This window comes from Dermacentor variabilis, chromosome 6 (genome assembly GCF_050947875.1).
Source record: "Dermacentor variabilis isolate Ectoservices chromosome 6, ASM5094787v1, whole genome shotgun sequence".
In the NCBI taxonomy this organism is placed as follows: domain Eukaryota; kingdom Metazoa; phylum Arthropoda; class Arachnida; order Ixodida; family Ixodidae; genus Dermacentor; species Dermacentor variabilis.
In genome coordinates this window covers 52,221,938-52,239,440 of record NC_134573.1, presented here as the reverse complement: position 1 = coordinate 52,239,440, position 17,503 = coordinate 52,221,938, and the positions used below count along the sequence as shown (strand labels likewise).

General features: G+C 46.0%; 2 protein-coding genes across 2 annotated transcripts in view; both read right to left on the bottom strand.

Moving 5' to 3' along the window:
- LOC142584165 (sodium-coupled monocarboxylate transporter 1-like) overlaps positions 1-6,565 on the bottom strand; it is a 33,062-nt gene extending 26,497 nt beyond the window's left edge. The window contains exons 1-3 of the mRNA XM_075694334.1: positions 6,477-6,565; positions 6,264-6,373; positions 6,027-6,094 (exon numbers count right to left, since the gene is read on the bottom strand). Of these exons, the coding sequence (XP_075550449.1) occupies positions 6,027-6,094; positions 6,264-6,373; positions 6,477-6,535 (237 nt within the window). The 5' untranslated portion in view covers positions 6,536-6,565. The remainder of the gene's footprint in view (positions 1-6,026; positions 6,095-6,263; positions 6,374-6,476) is intronic.
- A 212-nt stretch (positions 6,566-6,777) lies between these two features.
- Positions 6,778-17,503, bottom strand: part of LOC142586132 (putative sodium-dependent multivitamin transporter) — a 55,530-nt gene continuing 44,804 nt past the window's right edge. The window contains exons 6-8 of the mRNA XM_075697384.1: positions 11,014-11,151; positions 6,940-7,069; positions 6,778-6,801 (exon numbers count right to left, since the gene is read on the bottom strand). Of these exons, the coding sequence (XP_075553499.1) occupies positions 6,778-6,801; positions 6,940-7,069; positions 11,014-11,151 (292 nt within the window). The remainder of the gene's footprint in view (positions 6,802-6,939; positions 7,070-11,013; positions 11,152-17,503) is intronic.

The following is a 17,503-nucleotide window of genomic DNA, read 5'->3' as shown; positions in this document are numbered from 1 at the left end:
GCCTGGCAGTGGAATTGAAGGGCTCCAGAGACACGCATTGAGTGAGCAAGAATCGAAAAGGAAAGGGAAACCACCTGGTTGCACCGTCAAGCTCTGTCGCACCGGCGCTGCCGGAGCTTGGGTAACGTATTGGCTTCAGGAGCTGGCATTAGTCTTTCAGGCGCATTTATTATTGCTCTTTGTGCGAAGACGTTGCGCAGATAGCGTTACAAGGTGCGTACACTAGCTTGAGCGGACTGCATATTAAACGTCGTAAAATCAATCAAGTCGTTTCATTGGATGCTGAAAACCGCTACCGATTGGCCATTGTTCTAATCTCGTGCACCATCGAAGTGCGGCACGTGTCACGCGGCCGCGGACATCATTAATCGCTCCGGTATTGCGACCCACCTTCTCATCTTCCAAGGTTCCGTGCCTACTCCCACTGCAGCAGCTCTCTAACCTACAGCACAAAACGCTAAAACTTTGCTATGGCTTCCGATGATCCGCCTTCGGGTGAAGCTTTCCGTAGTTTTACAGGGAGAACGGCTGAGAAAGCGACAAGTTTTTCTTCAAGAACTGGTTGTTTGCAAAGGCCTTGCTCTATTCTCAAGAGTAAAGGCATCATACCAAGAGCGTGCACAAGTGCGCACTATTGTAACCGCCATAGCAACGTCGTGACTCGACAACACAATTCTGCTTGAGAGGCGAAATGTGCTTTGTTTTATCACAATGCGCAACACGTATGCATTTTCGTGGCGATGATGCGTGGCGGTATTGTGGGGCCGTAATTTTTATATGACTGCACCAGTACATCATGATATACGTACCCAACGGGACGAGAACTTGAGCGCAGTCTGCTCAGAGTGGGTGTATTGTAATTAGCATTCTTTGCCTACTTCGTGCATTTTAGTTTATCTGTCTACCCATCTAGGTTCCCACACCGACCACGTGGCTTAAGCTGTCTAAAAGCTTGTACCACTACATACGTAATCCTCCTCGTGATGCCATCGAAGTAGTTGCATTGTGATCATCCCATCTTTGTCATGCAACCTTCGCCATAACCTAGGCGTCACCTCATCGCCGTCCTAAAATCATCGTCATTCATTCTTTGTCATATTGGTATCGTGTTACTGTCGTGTTGTTCCATCGTCCGCATACGAACTTCATTAGAGGATCCTTGTTATAACGGCGTATTTGATAATTGATTCATAACGGCGTGCCATTGAGTCGTCGTCGTCCCATTGCAGAAGTGTCATTGTTCTCCTACTATTGGCATGCCATCGTCGTCATTGTGTCATCGTCTAACACCCGTGGACATGCATTTGTTTTCACAATATCTTCGTGGTACCATCCTGGTCGTTTCGTTGTCGTCATGCCAACTTGGTCATCCGATTCTCGCCATGCCATCATCATCATGTCAATGTTGTCGTAAAGCCCGTCGTCATCCTATCGAAGTCATGCCGCAGTCAGGCTGTTATTACTATCTCATCGGCATGATTTCACAAACGCCGTACCATTGCTATCATGCTGGTGTCGTCATAACGGCTTCTCGTTCTGTCAACCTCTTTCCATCTGCTTTCTTTCGTAGCCAGGCCGCTGACATTCTATCGTGATTACGCAGCCGTTACGATGTCATCGCCGCGATCGCATTCGTTACATTCGTTGTCATAGATTCGTCCTCATGCCGCCATGGTCATTTCCTTGTCACATCACATCACTGTATTTTCCTCACTGTATTTTCTTCATCACTGTATTTTCTAACAATTACACCTTAGTCATCTGATTGGTGTCACGCCAACGTCGTTATACCGTCGACGTCATACAGTCATCGCCATGCCATTGTTGTCTTACACGCGTAGTCATACCATGATTCTGATGCTGTCATCATCGTGTTGCCGCCCTTATGCCTTCGTGTTAATCTTAAAAATGCCATTCTATTGTCATTATGCCATCGTCTTCATATCACCTTCGTCATTACACAGAACATTATTGTTTCTTCATCCCAGCATCGTTGTTATACAGCCATCTTCAAACTGTCGTAATCATGGCTGACCGTAGCTAGCAATGTTGCGTCATAAACGAAAGGACCAATAACAAATCCAGTGTATGCCACATATCACATAGGCAATGGTAATCACAGAGTAACTACAAGAGATTCCAAATAATTCTTTTTTCAGTATTATTGTGTGTCGTTACAATGTTTGAATGCTAATCACATTAAGTTGGACAATCAGTATACGATATGTACTGCCGAAAATTTTCTAAAGCAATTCTAAAAAAAGTCAGCTGCACTCCGCATGTTTGCGTATTGCCCGTCGTCACTCGAAGCTGCTATTGCGCATCCGACTAATGCACGACGGCAGTAAACACAATGCGTTTATGCTTGTATTTTTTTTAAGGAATCGATCCTCAAACCACAATGCTTGTACAGTGCTAGTCATCAAAGACGAGGAGTTATATCTTCAGTAATGATCGCGTTGGTGTTGATCATGATGTTTCTACAGGTTTGCGTATTCAGAGAACTTCCTGATATTGCGCAAAAAGTATACATAGACTCGAGGACACGTGCTACAGAACCGGTAACTGTGTTCGACCAACTAGCCCAACAGGCGGTTAAACTTCTCCTAGGCGTAGAAATCCGGCTAGTAATTGCTCCGCCTCAGCGTCTGTTTCCATGCCATCATTGCATATGGACTATAAATCAATCAATTAAGTCTCTCCCCAAGTCACATGTAGAATGCCAGATGCCTGTTTTTCTACCATCTGTGGTCCTTCCGGGTGACATAAACGTTAGCATGCCCATGAGAATATTCTCTTATACTCTCCAGAAACGCCTACGTTTACAGACTGAAGGGCCCATGCGAATACATGCAGTGCTCAATATCGCCTGCCTCCTTCCAAACATCACGTGACAAGTCGCCCAGTTGCTGTTCCTTGTGCGTTATTAGCTGACTTTGTTATTCATGCACGCCAGGTACGCGCATCTCAGGACTGCATTTCCCGCCCTTTGCCCCAACGAACAGTTTTGTCTTTCTAGTTGTTCGTCATGTAAGGATGTTTTTCATGCTGAAGGCCTACGGGTAACAAACGTAAATAGGTTTAAAGACCTCGCCTACGCCTTACTCACACAGATAATTTTGTCAACTTTCCACTGGAATTGTTTTACTAATTCTCTTGCTCGATGGTTCGAGAGTATAAGTCAGCATTGAACGCTACAAAAGCGGTGTCTGGAAACAGGTGACACGCTTTCGTCTTTAATTGTGCCCCCAGATCCTATGCCGCGTGGAGGCGTTTCTTAGTGGCCCCAGTACCGCGCGAGTAAAGTTCTGACAGTGTGTGCAACTGCAGTATGGATCATCTTTGTTTCCGCTGCAGTAATTTCAGTTGCGGTGTTGCAAATAATTGATCTAGATCTTGAGGGCATTTGTCGTTGGTCCTTGGTTTCTTGCCTGACGCACTCAAATAAGGCTCGCGGGGAATCGACCCACATAACTGCTAAAGTTGACAGACACTGTAATGTCAATGGGGCCATTACTGATTTGCGTAATCAAGAAATCTCGACTTAACATCCGTTTATATATTGTAGGTTTATAGGGTTCTCTATAAGGTATAATATTCAATCACTTCTTTAATTTTACTAATATTGTATTTTAGCTGTCAGATTCTTGGCCCTCGCGGTATGTGCGGTTCCTTGACCAGCCCTGCGCCATGCACCGTTAGGCACTCCATCTATGCCGACGAAATGTGCATTTGGACGTCGGCTATGACGCGACCGCAGCTTCGCGCGCGACTTCATAAGGCAGCCACTTTAGCATCATCCTACCTTCGAGAACAAGGACTTCATATATCATATGAAAAGTGTGCAGTGGTGGCGTTTACCAGGAAACCAATGTCTCCATATGTGATATCCATTGACGGACAATTGATCTCGCACAGCACGAGTCACAGGTTTTTCGGGGTGGTCATTGACAGAAACCTCTCCTGGACCCCTCATGTGCATTACGTGAGAAAACGCCTGGCAGGAATTCGCCATATGTTTATGTTCCTAGCAGGAAAGACCTGAGGAGTGCCAATGCAATCTATGCTGCAACTGTACAGGGTACTCTTTATTGGATTCCTACGGTACAGCCTACCGGCCATGTCCAACACTTGCAGAACTAACGTGAATATAATCCAAAGCATCCAAGGCCAAGCCCTCAAGATATGCCTTGGCCTACCACGGAGTGCGTCAGCCACTGAAGTTATTGCAATCGCTCAAGTCTCCTCTCTTAGAACGCACATTAGCATTGAAACAATGCGTGTGCACATAAGACACTTCGCTCGGACCCCAACCCCCTACCTCGCATGTCTCCCAGTAGACAGGCCCCACACGACATTCAGTGCAACTGTCTTCGCACACCGTGCTTCTCTCAGGTCAGCTAACACACCTGCGGCAAGACCTTCCATTCCCACATGGTGTGTGCGCCGTACTCAAGTAAACCTTACAATCCGAGGACTCAGAAAAGTCGGACTTGCCGTCATCAGCACTCAAGGAACTAATTAATTACAGTGACTGCACAAACATTTATACTGATGGATCAACTACATCAACCTGTTCCGGTGGCGCTGTAGCTATACAAGCAATGAGAATAACCCAGCGGCTCAACACTTGTCGCTACGTCTACAGCTGCAGAGCTAACAGCTCTGCGCGACGCGCTTTATGTGATAAGTGCTGAAAGTGCTAGGAAATGGGCAGTCTTCTGCAATTCAAGGCCGGCCTTGCAATGTGTGCAGTCGTTTCTCCGACATAGAACTCACGATCAACTCATGTGCGAAATCGTGGAACTTGTCCATCATTTGGGGGAAAAAGGCTATGATATATATTTTCAGTGGATACAAGGTCATTGTGGTATCATAGGAAATGATAAGGCAGATAAGGCAGCTCGGATGTCAAACCAAGAAGACCTCTGCGTCCCGATTCCTCTCTCAAAGACCGACGCCACGAGACAACTTCGCAATCTAACTCGCAAGATCTCCTTAGCAGAGTGGAATACCGCATATACAAGGCGCACAAGAGTGCACAGACTAAATCCGTCACTTCAGCTCAGACCTCGGGCCGGTCTGCACCGACGCGAAGCGTCTCATCTGTGTCGGTTGTGGCTTGGAGTTGCCTTCACGAGTGCCTACTCAGCACTAATAGCAATGGCTGATAGTCCAACGTGTGATGTTTGCGGATGCGAGTAGAACATTGAGCACTTATTGTGCCAGTGTCCTCAATTTCAAACACAAACGGAATCTTTGTCCAACGCATTCAGGAAATTCGATGATCGTCCTCTGAGTGAACAGACAGTACTAGACCCCCGTCCCCACCGATCAGCGGCTCAGAAGGCAGTGAACGCACTTGTGTGCTTTCTCAGAACCTTTGGTTTGCGAGAGTGGCTTTAACTCAAGTACTGTCCGCACACGTATCTACACCTTCTCTCTCCCTTCTCTGTCTTCGCCTTCTCCTTTCCCCCAGAGTAGGATAGCCAACCAGACACATGAATGGTTAACATCCCAGCCTTCCTATATTCCTCTCTCTCTCTCTCTTGACCAGTCCTCCAGAATTTGTATGCGTCACGGTGGCACAGAAGATAAAGCATCCTTAAAAATTTTATGGTAGACTGTCAGTAAAGAGAACTTGTACTTTCGAATTTTGTATAGGTGTACAGGATATCCTTGCTGGAAAGTGCTGTCCTATAAGTGCACACCCACTAAAGATACCTTGCTTTTTGTAGTACTATATGAGCCTAATGAACTGTAATTTACAGCAAATCCAGCGTCATGGTAACTCTTGTGAATAAGCTACACCTGCGTCATCCAAAACTGCGAACTGTGCACCTTGAAAGAAACGTTAATAGTCCTCCTTGTACATTCCGTTTCTTCTGCTGGAATTGTTGCAGCCTATGATAACGATGAGAAACAACATGCCACCGGCACACAGCGGCATTGATGACTTTTCATGACGACTTCGCTCACTCAAATACATTTATGAGGCTGGTAAAATTGTACAAAGAAGAACTCACCCTGGTGACGGATCCCACGTAAACACAAATGCAACTGTAAATTGTCATGACGGCACCGAGAAGGAACGCTAAAAAACAAGGAATATAACGTTAAAATGCAATGCTGCACGCTCGTATTCCGATAAAATTGCGTAGAGAAGCAATAGTTTTCAGGCTTGTCTAGTTGATAATTTTATTCTATGCGAACCTCCATATCACATAATGTAGACTAAAGCAAGGCGTGATAGCTTCACTCACCTAGTCCCTGTGTTCTAAATTGGACGTCAGAACTGGCACTCTTGAAGAAATAAGGAAGCACGTCCACATGCAGCAAAGCTGTCATGGAGTTGATTGATGATGATATTGTGCTGCAAAGGAAGCCAGGCATTCACGATGAGCTTAATCACCACAAATGTATAGGCTTCGCGTAACGTAATCTGAACTGAACGATAAAACACTAATTGTCGTTACCTGGCTCCGGCGCTTACAACTGCAGCGAGAAAAAGTCCGGTAAATCCTGGGAACTGCATCAGGTGCGTCTTAATATAGAAAGGCAGTACCTGTTCGACAGACAAGGCTGTGTTAGAAAGTGACAACAACAGTGCGGCTTAACGTGTATTGCCCTTCTGTAGTAATTTTACTGGTAGACAATTGGTCACGCATTCTTTCTCTCTTACCTAAGGAGGGGCTAGGAAATCGTTCGTAAACTGTATGTGAAGTTACTACGTATTTACCTATTTTGAAATTTTCTGAACTAAAAATTTGATGTCGCTTACAGCATAACATGACATCCAATCTGATAGGCGTGTCTTTTTGTTAAAAACCGAGTTTAGCGAATAGATCGTCCAAACGTAACGAAGAAATTGCGCTTTGTGAAATAAGATGTAGTTAGAGTCATCTTACAGCGCATCATATGACGATAGTGCGTCCTTGCCTGATCAGTATTCTTGATAGCTCCTGACAGTTGGGGGTCGCAGCCTCGAAACCAGAGTACCAAGGACAATGCCATCAGGAGTTCGACGGTATATGCCGCAACAAGCAGGACGGACCCCGTGAGCACAGTCCTGCGTATATAACAAAACGGCTGATCCCTCTTTCAGAGGAGTTGGGTATCATACGAAAGTGAATCGTGCATTCTAAGAAACACTAGGAAGTTTCTTGAACCTTTACAAATGCAAACCCACAAATATGAACACTCTTTCATTAAGTGCAGTTTGGTTTCAAAGGTGGAGCAATGACATTAATAGCCACCACGTGATGGTTGTGCTGCTGCACAGCGTAAGCAGTATTGCTATGAAAAGCAGCCGTAATAAGTATCTCCAAAAGCAGGGTGACAGTGCATGTGGCGAAACTACTTCGTTAGAGATCCGGCGGCATCACTGCCGCAATGCCATACGCCTGCTTTAAGGTAAGCCACAGTGAAAAAACGGCGTCAACCACTGTGGTGAAACCGAGCCAGGTTGGTTGTGAGGCATCACATAAAGAGGCGCGAGAAGCTCTGTCCTTAAAAGAAGCCAACTAAGTTGCACCGCCACATAGTTACTAGCGCTACCGTGTTAAGTACCGTTATAAGTGTGTCCAGGCGACCAGCATGGCTTAATTCGGAATTGTTCAGCTTTAAACAAACGATGCTTAACTCTCATCATTGCGACAAATATACTTATTAGGATCGGTATTTCTGTAATAACGCAAACCTTTCAAACATTTCTATGCATACATCTCTAACTATTATATAACCAAAAGACGACAAGGTATTTTCATCTTGTGGATCTCGTGACCTTCGTACATGGGACGAAGAAGCCGGGCAGAAAACACTTTCATGTTAAAGATGTCACCCAGCGGTGCTGTTAGCGCTTGCTTTAAAGACGTCTCAAACCCCATAATGCACCAAACACAGGTGAGTTCCGCGATTGAGTATTCAATTGTGCGGAGCCTCTACCAAAACGCACTTTTGTTATTTCAACGCTCGCTGTTTATTTTTTTTAGCTTTGCTTTCATGTCTTCGAAACCACGCATCCAAAAGAGCGTCTAATTGTCCACATCTGATAAGACGAAGTCACATAGCCTATTGCGCATTCTCGCAACATCTCTAATTGCCGCCCAGATTGGGTAGACAACGCCATTGATGCACGTTTAGAATGGAGTGGTTCTCATGACAGCATCGACATTAAAAGCACTTAAAAATATAAGTTGAAAAGTACAAAACGACTGGTGTCTACACTGATCAGAATATCGGAGGTCAATGATTTGAGCCAATCCTTATACAATCATGGGTAGCGGATACTCTGCAAACACGTGCAGTTGTTGCTCTTAAATAATGTGCTGCAGATCTGTCATAGGGAGAGTTTGATAGTGTCGGTGAAAATGGCACTGAATGTGTGTTCAAGGCACGCATGCATGACATATTATAATTTTTTGCTCTAAAACAGTGATATGTAATAACTTTGAAGCGAATGTTCCCTTGCCTCTGCTGCCCACTATGCGTGCTCGATAGTACTGTCTTATCAATTACATTACAACCTGGGCTACTTGATACTTGTCAATTTGTATGCTGCTTAATCGACAACATGTACCACCGCATACGAGCCACCAGGCATATGTTATCGGCTATGTGTGACTTCGTACCTGCTACTGGCTGCTTGAACATTCTTGGACAGTGATTAGGCACTTGAAAAGACAACTAGGCAAGAAGTGCAGCAGTCGGCAAGTCTGTACCGAACATATGTACAATGCAGGCATGCATTACGTGTCATTATTTGTTTGTCCATGTGATATTGACTTGGGCAAGAAGTAGACAAGAAGTGCAGCAGTCGGCAAGAGAAGCTTGTAAAGAACAAGACGAGCAAAAAAATGGAACTAGGGCGTGCATTGAGCACGGAATGTTGAGATACAAATGAAGACAAATAAAAAAAATATCAATGAAAGTTTTGCGTATCAGTGATTCCCACTTCTATGTGGGATCCGCCGGACCTTTCCCTCGAGACGCTTCATGGTGCAATGTCATTTGCTATGTCCTGTTTTAATGTGTTTTCTTGGACATTGCTAAGGTTTTGAAACTCGTTGTACATTTCTCATAGTTCCTATGTGAAATGTGTCTCATATCCTCTCTTCACGCCAGCATGTTGTTTAGTCGTTTCAAGGAGAAAGAGAGCGATGCTAAAGCAATAAGTGCGAGAAAAACGGGTCAAAATTACGTTACACCCCTTTGAAAGCCAACATCCGTGGTTTTAAGCGCGGTCACCGCATTGTAGGGTGTTACTGAATATATATATATATATATATATATATATATATATATATATATATATATATATATATATATATATATATATTGCTAACGCAACAAATACACCTTAGTGCATGGGTGCTTAAACGCGGCCTTAATGCTAAAGTAACTGTGCAAAAATGTGTGCCGAGTTCTATAAGCTAAAGCACGTGCTTACCAGAAGCATAAACTTCTCAAAACCACCTGGTGATATTACCATGCGTACATTGATTCGCGTTTTATTGGTGACAATTTTTTAATGGATCATCACTTATATCGATTGGTCACTCAGCGAAAGGCACGACTAATACATTGCGCAATGTCATCTGAGAATTTTCAGCGAGAGAGTCTTGTCTAAAAAATTGATAGCAATGGGAATGCTGTTGTACATTTTGAAGCATAGGCGAGCTTGAACGTTTTTGTTTCAATATACCGTGGTACGTCAATAAATTGTGGACGCACTTGACTCATAGTACAGACTTCAACTATCAACGACCGTTTTTGGTGCTCCCGATGTGCATTGAGTGTTGCTTGACGCTCGGGCCGGAATTTCTTACTATAAAAATTAGAATTACCTGCCGTTTTACAGTGGTTGATTTCTTTGCCATTACTACAAAGTCTACAAAGTAACTACTACTACTACTACAAACTTCTACTACAAAGTAAAAATAACAAAATAAACTACTGAAATATATCTATAGCGGCTCCACAGCCACCGTAGTCCTCCATAAAGAAAGCAACAAAATCCAAATAAAGAAAGGAGTTAGGTAAAGAGATACGATCTCTCCAATGCTATTCACAGCATGTTTACAGGAGGTATTCAGATACCTGGATTGGGAAGAATTGGGGATAAGAGTTAATGGAGAATACCTTAGTAACTTGCGATTCGCTGATGATATTGCCTTTCTTAGTAACTCAGGGGAGCAATTGCAATGCATGCTCACTGATCTGGAGAGGCACAGCAGAAGGGTGGGTCTAAAAATTAACCTTCAGAAAACTAAAGTAATATTTAACAGTCTCGACGGCAGTTTATGATAGGCAGCGTAGCACTAGAAGTGGTAAGGGAATGCATCTTCTTAAGGCAGGTAGTGATCGCGCATCCGGATCACGAGACTGAAATAATCAGAAGAATAAGAATAGGCTGAGGTGCGTTTGGCAGGCATGCTCAGATCATTAAGAGCAGGTTGCCATTATCCCTAAAGAGAAAAATGTATAACAGCTGCGTATTACCAGTACTCACGTACGGGGCAGAAACATGTAGGCCTACGAAAAGGGTTCTACTTAAGTTGAGGACGACGCAGCGGGCTATGGAAAGAAGAATGATGGATGTAACGTTAAGGGGTAAGAAAAGAGCAGATTGGCTGAGGGAACAAACGCTAGTTAATGACATCTTAGTTGAAATCAAGAAAAAGAAATGGGGGGGGGGGGGCATGTGCAGGACATGTAATGAGGAGGGAAGATAACCGATGGTCTTTAAGGGTTACGGACTGGATTCCAAGGAAAGGAAAGCGTAGCAGGGGGCGGCAGAAAGTTAGGTGGGTGGATGAGGTTAAGAAGTTTGCAGGGATGACGTGGTCCCAATTAGCACATGAACAGGGTAGTTGGAGAAGTATGGCAGAGGCATTTGCCCTGCAATGGGCCTTACCAGGCTGATGATGATTGTGATGATGACGATGATGACTTCAAAGTCAGACCACCATTGCGAAAACAAGAAATATCATTGTATAGAATGACGCTTCGTACCTTTGTGCACTAGCAAGTGTTCTCGACGCCAGGCACCTCTGGACGACAATTTGATCCATGGTCACTCGATAAAACGCTGATGGCAACGATGAAACAAGGGGCCACACGTTCTCGTCGTCGGTTAAGTCAAACTGCGTACTTTTCAAGAAGTACAGAGCAAGATCGCGCTGGTTACTCAGTTTTTGGCTCGTTTTTTGTTATCAGAGAGCAATCGCTACACGCGAGGTTGAGATTGAGAGCTTTGTTATTTTATGCATTTTCAATAATATATTGATACTGTTATGGAAGGATGAAAGAAGAGAGGACGAAGAAGATTGCGGGACGCTGGCTGCTGCATGTTGTTAGTGGTCAGCCATCGCCGCTGCTCAGACTCATTTTGTATGTACACACACACACACATATAAATAAATAAATATATATATATATATATATATATATATATATATATATATATATATATTGTAAATACAACCTTCTATACTTCTAACATCCCTGTAACAATGTTGTTGCAGGAAGAAAGCAAGAAAGCAGGCCCAGGGGCGTAAAACAGTGTATATTTACAACTGGTGTATATGGCGTTCAGGCAACTGCCAGATTTCGTCTCCCTCTATTGCCATGTCACCTTATTTTCCATCCCCGTAACATCACCCTCCCGGCCGGGTTAGCTGTGTCCCGGCGCAAGTTATATAGCCTCACTTAAAGGGGGAGCCTGGCGACGTGAACAACATCGCTGGTGAGGTTGCGAAGCACTGACGGCTGAACAACTGGGGCGATCTTGTATGTCACGTTGGACAGTTGACGTAAGATCTGATACGGACCAGAATAGCGAGAAAGTAGTTTTTTCGACAAGCCGACGCGATGTGAAGGCGTCCAGAGAAGGGCAAGGGAACCAGGTGAAAAATGGTGGTATCGGTGCCGAAGGTCATAGCGGCGCTGTTGAGAAGCTTCCGAGACTGTGAGGCGATAACGGGCGCCATCTGGAGCCTGAGCGGCTAAGGCAATACCATCGCGAGCGTAACCAGTGCTGGATGATTGTACTGCGGAAGGTATCAACGTGTCGAAAGGCATAGTGAGGTCGTGGCCATACAATAGGTAAAATAGTGAAAGTCCGGCAGTGTCATCACGGGACGAGTTTTATGCGAAAGTGATGTATGGTAAAGCGACGTCCCAGTCACGGTGATCGTCGGAAACGTACATGGCCAGCATTTAGGCTAGTGCGCGGTTGAGTCGCTCGGCGAGGCCGCTCGTTTCAGGGTGGAACGCGGTAGCAAGCTAGTGTTCTGTAGAACAGGAGCTGAGCCGAGCTTCGACGACCTTCGACGACCTGCGATAGAAAGTAGCGGCGGCGATCCGCGAGTAACTGGCGAGGGGTGCCGTGGTGCAGGATTACGTCGTATATTAAGAAGTCGGCGACATCTGTAGCGCAGCTGGTTGGCAGCGCTCGTGCGATGACATATCTCGTGGCATAATCGGTTGCTACAGCAATTCATTTGTTTCCTTTGATGGGAATTGGAATAGTGACCAAGTAGTTCGAGGCACACATGGAAGAAGGGTTCTGTAGGGATATCAATTGGTTGAATCAAACCAGCAGGAGCCATAGCAGGCATCTTCCGGCGCTGACGCAGGCCGCATGAAGCGACATAACGGCGCACGAAGCAATAAATGCCGGGCCAGAAGAAGAAGCACATCAGGCGGTCATAAGTACGAGTGATGCCAAGATGTCCAGCAGTAGGAGCGTCGTGAAGTTGCTGGAGCACGAGAAGCCGATAGTTCTTGGGAACGACTAGGAGGAGCTCGGGGCCACTACGACCACTACGAAGGTATAAAGTTCCATCACGCAAGGTTAACATTCGGAGGGACGGCTCATTGGGCGAGAAGCTCAGGCGTTCCATAAGTGTTGGAAGAACAGGATCTTGGCGTAGCTCGTCACTAGTACGCAGGAAGCCGGAAAGGGATAAAACATTGATGTGCGGGCCTGCATCGGTATCGACAGATTGATCCACGGGATTTCGGGACAGGCTGTCAGCATCTTTATGCAGGCGCCCTGACTTTACATTTTCTATTATGTATTATTCTTGTAGACGCAATGCCCAACGTGCAAGTTGTCCAGTTGGGTCCTTCAAAGAAGAGAGCCAGGAGGGCGTGATGATCAGTTATGGTGCAGAAGCTCCGACCGAAAAGGTACGCTCGAAATTTTGCGACCGCCCATACGAGCGCGAGACATTCTCTCTCAGTAATGGAGTAATTTCGATCGGGCTTGGAAAGAAGGCGGCTGGCGTAAGCGATTACGCGGTCTGGGCCCTGTTGACGCAAAGCAAGGACAGCGCCGACGCTATGACCACTCGCGCCAGTTTGTACTTCAGTGGGCGCAGAACGGTCGAAGTGTGACAGTATCGGGGAACTTGAAAGCTGCTCAATCAGGGTACAGAAGGGTAGAGAAGGTGAAGTACTCCCATCGGCGACTCGCACAGTGCCCAGTACTGCGGGCGTCAGAACCTTTTTGAGCCTTCGGCGGATAGCAGCGCTCATAACTGAAAGCTGTGCTCCTCTGTCAACGAGAGATATAAAAGAAACGCCATCAACCTCTGGCAGCTGCACCACCTACTTCCCCGAAGTGAAACGACGGGTTGCAGAAGGGGACGAAGAGCGGTGAACGAGAGGCGAACGGGACCTACGGCCTTGCGAAGACGGGGAGCGGCTGGATCTTGATGGAGTACCGTGAGCCTTGATGTTCCTTGTCGGCGTATAGGGCGAGAAAGTACGATTGTCTGGCGCTTGGCGGTAGTGACTCGGAGACGACCACCGAGGAGGCGACGACCAGTGGTAATGACTGCCGATGTGTCCAATACCGGAACAATTAAAACAGATGGGTTTATCATCCGCTGTGCGCCAGAAAGCTGGGTTGCGACGGAGTGGCGGTAAGCTTTGCGTATGGGAGCGAGCGGCCCGAGTAATTTGGTAGGTGTTTGTATGGCGGATCGAACAGAGAAATGGAATGCCCAAACTTGCTATTTCTTCCCGAACGACCGCTTGTATAAGAGAGATAGCGGCGACGCTTTCCCTACAGTCTGAACGAACTGGAGCCTCAGCCATGGCCTCATGCTCACGGCTGACGATGCGCGTTATTTCTTCCGGTCCTGTCGGCTGAACGAACCGCGGTGGGTCTTCGCAAGTAGATGTCGCGGTGGTATTGGGCAACCTGTCGAATGCTTGAGCGACGTGGCAGACCTTCGCTTGTTCGAAGCGCTGGCGCTCCTTTATAATTACATCCACAGTGACACAATCCTTACTCATCAGGAGATTGAAGGCATTGTCTGCAATACCTTTTAGTATGTGACCAATCGTGTCAGCCTCGGTCATACTGTAATCAGTCTTGCGACAGAGGGCCAGCGCATCCTGTACGTACACGACATAAGATTCTGTGGACGTCTGAGCGCGGCCCGCAAGTTATTTTTTTGCTACCAGCTGACGACCGACAGGTCTGCCAAACAGGTCTGGCGTTTCTTTCTTTCTTTGCCGACAGCCCAACTCGTTAGGTCATCTTCATGTGTATCGTACCATTGCTTCGCAGTTCCTTTCAGATAAAATATCAGCTTTGCTAGCATCATTGTTGGATTCCACCTGTTGTCGCACACTCGCTCGTACATCGTAAGCCAGTCTTCGACGTCGGCATTGTCCGTGCCACAATATGCTCCCAGGTCCCACGGATGAGTGAGGATCACCGTTGGCACGGGCTTCTGAGGCATAGTCGCTTGTGTCGGTTGATTTGCCGTTGTCGCGGGAGGTAGACGATGTCCACTGTGAAGTTCCGTGATTGTACTCCGCACCTCGCACCAAAAATGTTGCAGTAATAAAGCAGGCCTACGAGTGTAAAATAGTGTGTATTTACAACTGGTGTATATAGCGTTCAGGCAACTGCCAGACTTCGTCTTCCTCTAGTCCATGTCACTTTCTTCTTTCCCTTCACCGTAACAGTATTCTTATTATGCATTTATGTTATTTTATAAATGCGACATTCATTGGGAACATTTTCCTATCCGAGGAAATTTCACTTTATTGAAATAATTTGGCTCAAGAAAAGTGCATCTTTAATGCCTTAGCAATCAGTCGACTCGGCGGAGTTCTACCTAACGTTTGCCTTTAAGTTTCGCAAAACCTCTTCAGTCCAAATAGGCGCTGCTTTTAATGTAGTTTATTTGACGTGGTATCCTCTGCTTTCGTTACTAGGCAATATACTTTATATTTAGCATTAAATCACAATGGAGAACGTGCTTGCTGTGTTATTTTTATTTTAACAGTGTTCAGAGAATAAGTATTGGGCCTCAAATTTACCAACAAGGTTGCAGAACACAAACAATCGCAATTCCTCGACCTAAAACTGCCACTACGATCTGAACGCAGCATCAATTTTTTACGCTCAGGGTCTTTCGGCATTAGAGAGGGGAGGGGGTATGCAAGAAATAATGAGGAAATATATTACGAGCTCATACATAATATTTTTTTATTATACAATGTTAGCTGAAAATAAGATAAACACAGTGATAGAACATAACATATATAGGCAGCCTTAAAAAGAAAACAAGCAGCGGTTGTTCGTACAGATGTTTGCTATTATACAGCGTTAGCTTCTGCTTATCGAAAATGCGGTGCAGCGGTGACATAGAGGTAGAGTATCCGCCTCATGTGCAAGAGGACCATGGTTCGAATCCCGGTGCGGCGCAATTTTCCACCGGATTAAAAAGAAATCCGCATCTTCATAAAAATTGCATTACCAGGCAGGAGTGCAGCCTCATCCCGGTGACTAGAACCAGTAACGCACTCCCTCGCTAGAGTAGGATTGGCCATCCTGTTGCAGTACTTGGGCGCAACCTCCTATATGAATACAACAATCCAACCCCGGCCCTCAGTCCCCAGCGGCTGCGAAGCAACTGACCACGGCGGTGGTCAAACCTGTGACGCAGCACATGGTGCTAAAATACCTGGGTCCGAACAGGCTGCCATTGGAATCTGAACCTGGCAACCTGGAATTAGAGGGCAGTTAATGGGATATAATAGGGCTCAGTGAAGTTAGGAGGACGAAAGAAGCATACATTTTGCTAAAAAGCTGGCACGTCCTGTGTTTCCGGGGCTTAGCGGAGAGACGAGAACTAGGAGTCGGATTCCTGATTAATAAGGTTATAGTTGCTAACATACACAAATTTTATAGCATCCACGAGAGGGAGACAGGTCTTGTTGTAAAACTTAGTAAGAGGCACAAATTAGGCCATGATAGCAGTAGCTAGTGGATAGTAGTAGGCCGTGATATTCTCAAGGCGCATGCCACAGCAGTCTCGCCTGGGCTGAAAAAAAGCGAGCTTTCGAATTGTCGGACTCGATCAGTAGTTATGCGAAAAGCGCAACCGCAATTCGACACCCACGTAGCAACAAATGCTCTTGCCGCTGTTTTGTGCTGGATTTTTTGTAGAGGCCTCAACTCAGGCCACCTTGAGTACAGGTTGACACAGGTAAGGGGGTTGCTGAAGCCTTGGCACGGCGGACGAGGCCCCATAAAATCCAAATCTACGCGAGCGAAACTGCATCGCCGCTGAACACGTGTGCTGAATCACTTTTGCGGCTCAACAGGCTTGGCAGCTTGTTGACCAGCTTCGAACATCTTGTGGAACCCCGGCCAGGCAAAGTAGTCTATGATAAGCATCTGTGTCGCTCTGATGCCGTAATTCCTTTGTTCATGCAGTGAATCGAATATTGGCCACCCAAACTAACGTGTCGCACGTGAACAAAGTTGTGTACGGAGGCGGCACCTCTGCAAGCCGCAGCGACGAGCCTTCTTCCTGTAATTAGTGCATATACGGGTTGTGCTGAGCGGAGGCTAGAGCTTGGAAATATACAGGGCCAGCAGGCACGACACCGATCCGTGATAGTGCGTCAGCTGCCTGATTTTTGGTCCCAGAGATATGGCGGATGTCCTTATAAAATTCAGAGGTAAAGGAAAGGTGCCGAAGCTCACGTTAAGAGTATATAGAACGGTTGTTTTTGAAAACGAAGGTTAATGGCTTGTCTTCGGTCATAATGGAAAAGGTACAACCTGGCAGAAACAAAAACGGAAATGCTTGACAGCGCAATAGATTACCAACATTTCCCTCCTGAAGGTGCAGTAGCGAACTTTTTGTAGGTTTGAGGCGCTTTCAGAAGAATACCAGCGGCCTCCAGTCTGTGTCCTCGTGCTGCGGCAGTACTGCGCCCACTGGCGTGGTCGATGCTTCTACCTTAATACGAGTTCGCGCTTCGGGCAACGGATGAATCAGTGGATGAATCACCGTGTTTTGGCTTCCTAAAACGAGTGTTCGTACTCCGATGACCCGTGAAATTTGGGCATTTTTTTTTTTGAAGTCAAGACGCAGCAGGTCGGTAAGCGACTGAAAAATTTGTGCACAGGATTGTATGAAGCGCCTGCAAAATTTATGAGCCCCGGAAAGAACGGCAACATTCG